General features: G+C 34.1%; 1 protein-coding gene across 1 annotated transcript; it reads left to right on the forward strand.

The window, feature by feature from the left end:
• The first annotated feature begins 254 nt into the window (after positions 1 to 254).
• On the forward strand, positions 255 to 2,551 carry LOC126687141 (GTP-binding protein SAR1A-like). Its single transcript, XM_050381548.1, has 3 exons — positions 255 to 537; positions 810 to 941; positions 1,914 to 2,551. The coding sequence occupies exons 1-3, from the start codon at positions 409 to 411 to the stop codon at positions 2,232 to 2,234; spliced, it is 582 nt and encodes a 193-aa protein (XP_050237505.1). The 5' UTR covers positions 255 to 408; the 3' UTR covers positions 2,235 to 2,551.
• The last annotated feature ends 889 nt before the right edge of the window (positions 2,552 to 3,440 follow it).

The raw sequence follows: 3,440 nt of genomic DNA on the forward strand, positions 1-3,440 counted from the left end.
ATTGGGGGTAAAAGGTGGGGGGATTTTAAGGGGATAAGTCTTTAGAATTCCCCAAACTATAGCTCATATGGCCAGCAGGTACGTTTGTTGGCCAATGAGTGAATGACTGAAGCAGCGGCAACTTTTTGTTCGGCATAGAGAAGCGACGTCGCATTTGTCAAAATAGCGGGTCCCACGTGGCAAACTAGATCCAGCTCATCACTGAAAAAAAGTCCATTTACTCCTTTAAAAAGAATAATATTCCATTTTGGCAATTTACTTGAGACTTGTTATATCGCATCGTTTTGTAGCTCATTCTCACTCTAACTCATCATCATCATCCTCATCTGCCTTACTATTTCTCCGATCATCGAGCTCGCTCGCACCCCATCTCTCTATATTTAGGGATCTGAGTTCTCTTAACCAGTGATGTTTCTGCTCGATTGGTTCTACGGAGTGTTGGCCTCTCTTGGATTATGGCAGAAAGAGGCCAAAATCTTGTTTCTAGGTCTTGATAATGCTGGTAAAACCACCTTGCTTCACATGTTGAAAGATGAGGTTTGTTCTAATTTCGATCTCTCATTTTTTTCTCACTTATTTCTAATTTAAAAAACACTTGCTAATTAATTCATTAGGTAAACATAGTTTATTTATTGAATTGAGTACAATTCTGTGATGGATCTGCTGTTAATTTTTGAAATTGAATAATTTTGAACTTAGCTCTGTTTGAATGGTTCAATTCAATGTGTGCATGGAATTGTTTATTGTATGCTAATACTGGTGCTGGTTGAGCTTATTTAAGCGTGCTTGATTTTCCGTTATGATTATAGAGATTGGTTCAGCATCAGCCTACGCAATATCCAACATCCGAAGAGCTTAGCATTGGCAAAATTAAGTTTAAGGCATTTGATTTGGGCGGTCACCAGATTGCTCGTAGAGTCTGGAAGGATTACTATGCCAAGGTAAGCTGTTGCCTAATGCGTCAGTAGAATTTCCTTCCATTATTCAGATTGTATCTTGTTAACCAGTAAGTTATTCGGGGTTGGTCCAGCTGAACTGAGGTTCGAGTTTTACTAATGTCTTTGTTGATGTAGGGAAGTTTAGTGAACTATGAATTTTATTTTGAACTTTTTCCTTCATGTGTATCGCAGCTCAGTATCTTGAATCTTTTTGCTCAATACTGCAGTATGTATATCTATGCTACCAGTTTGATAATGTGTCAATAACTTCATTCTTCACTGCTATGTTCAATAGTTCTATTATTTTAGCTGTAAATAGCATTCAAATTTTGTGTATTGGGTTATGTTAAATGTTTATGATTTGTTCATATTGGTGTTCGTTTCTACATTCATGTTAGTGAAGCTTGTAATTATTTTAGTAATTGTTTATGCTAATTTAATTTCAAATTTTGATGGATTCTTGTTCATCTAGACTTTTATTTTAGTTATGTATTTGCTTTCCTTATATGATTCCTCTTGAGTCGCCTTTGTTATTATAACTATTTGTCATTCTGTCATGCTTATGTTTGATAGTAAATTCACTTACTTTATGCATGCAGTTCCTTAGACATCTTGTATTAGTTATGTTAATTGGTTGAGATTCTACCTGTAAGGGTACTCGAGCAGTAACGTCTTCTGCTTCCAAATATTGATACTTATAGTGTGTAAGATTGTACAAAGACTCTTCTTGTTTGCGGTGTCTCAGTCAGAGGGAAGTATGTTTTGAAGTGAAGGGTTGAGGTGTTATTGCCACTGGTGTACGCCGAATATTTGTTTGTTTGTATTGCTAGCGCACGTTTTATATATCTGGAATAAAATTGCAAATTCTGTATGTCATGCACCTGTAGTTCAACACTATGTTTTTGGTTCTGCAAATACAATGATTTCAACTATAACTGGCAAGATGATGTGATTTTTTATTTATTTTTTGTAAAGGTCGATGCTGTTGTGTACTTGGTTGATGCTTATGACAAAGAGAGGTTTGCAGAATCAAAAAAAGAACTGGATGCTCTTCTCTCTGATGAGGCTTTGGCGAATGTTCCATTTCTTATCTTGGGAAACAAGATCGACATACCTTACGCTGCTTCAGAGGATGAGTTGCGATACCACCTAGGCCTCACCAACTTCACCACCGGCAAAGGGAAGGTAAACCTAACAGACTCAAGCGTACGCCCTCTAGAGGTGTTTATGTGCAGCATTGTGCGGAAAATGGGATATGGTGACGGGTTCAAGTGGCTTTCTCAATACATCAAGTAGGGTGACCCTCGGAAACAAGTTCGGCAGACCCACAAGGCATGCACAGAGTCTGTTTAAATTGAATGTATTGTGATCTGGAAGTGTGTGGAAGAAGGTATTAATATGACTGCTCTGTAAAATTTACTTGTGGCAGCAAGTTGTTCGTTTATGGATTGAGTTTTGTTGTCTCTTGCTGTAGGCTTAATATGGTAAAGCCAGAAAATTGAAGTTTCTGTTATGCTGTGTCTGCAACTGCAATGACCATTATGAAATGTATTTATTTAGCTGTAAGAATAGCTGACCTTTTTAGTAATTGAGCAAATTAAATTTACTGTTTATTTTTATTAATAATACTATAACTTGTTGATCGATTAGTTAAAATTGAAAAGATCTGGCCAATTCTCATTTTTTTTCACTAACCTTTTTAATCAAATTTTCCCTTCTTTTTATTTGTCCATTTAACAAAAAAGATTTGTCTATAATTTTTTTTTTTAAGATTTTAAAATAGTTCGAACAATTATCTTTTAAATTTACACCTACTTAAACTTTGGGAATAGACCGTGTCAAGTCAACAACGTTCACAATCTTATTCTTCGTATAGAATTGGTCTTTGTAAAAATGACTGACAGACTATAAACGTGCGCAATTGGAGAGTAGTATTCTCATAATTAATCGTTAATTCGTTATTAACCAACCAGGCTACCAGCGTCAATCTGTCATCACGTGGATCTATTATAGCAAATTTATTTTTCTTAACTACTACTTTATCAGCAGCTACCTTTATTTCTCTAAAAAAATTTTATCCCTTCTGTTTAAAAACTTTCTCTTCATCTTGATCGGTGGGAGAAAGTAATTTTCAATTTTAATCGAAAAAGCATATTTTCTTTGCACAAATTATCACTTGTTTCTATGTTTTTTTATATTTATATCTTTATAAATCTTTAATTTATAAATCTAGATTTTTATTAAACCTTGTTATAGTGTTTGTCAAATATTTTTGATGATCGAAGATATGTTGAAGATGAAAGTCTATTTTTTTATAATTTATTCAAAAATAAAGATCGAAAAATATGAAATTTCAACAGATCTAGCGGTTTGAAGATAACTTTAGAATCTATATTGAAAAGTTTGAAATTTCAATAATCAAACGGTTTGAAGATCGTAGTCTAGATATTTAAACCATTTATATATTTGGATAAATTATTTATGGTTGAAAACGTCCTATTC

Source organism: Mercurialis annua, linkage group LG6, assembly GCF_937616625.2.
Source record: "Mercurialis annua linkage group LG6, ddMerAnnu1.2, whole genome shotgun sequence".
Taxonomy (NCBI): Eukaryota; Viridiplantae; Streptophyta; class Magnoliopsida; order Malpighiales; family Euphorbiaceae; genus Mercurialis; species Mercurialis annua.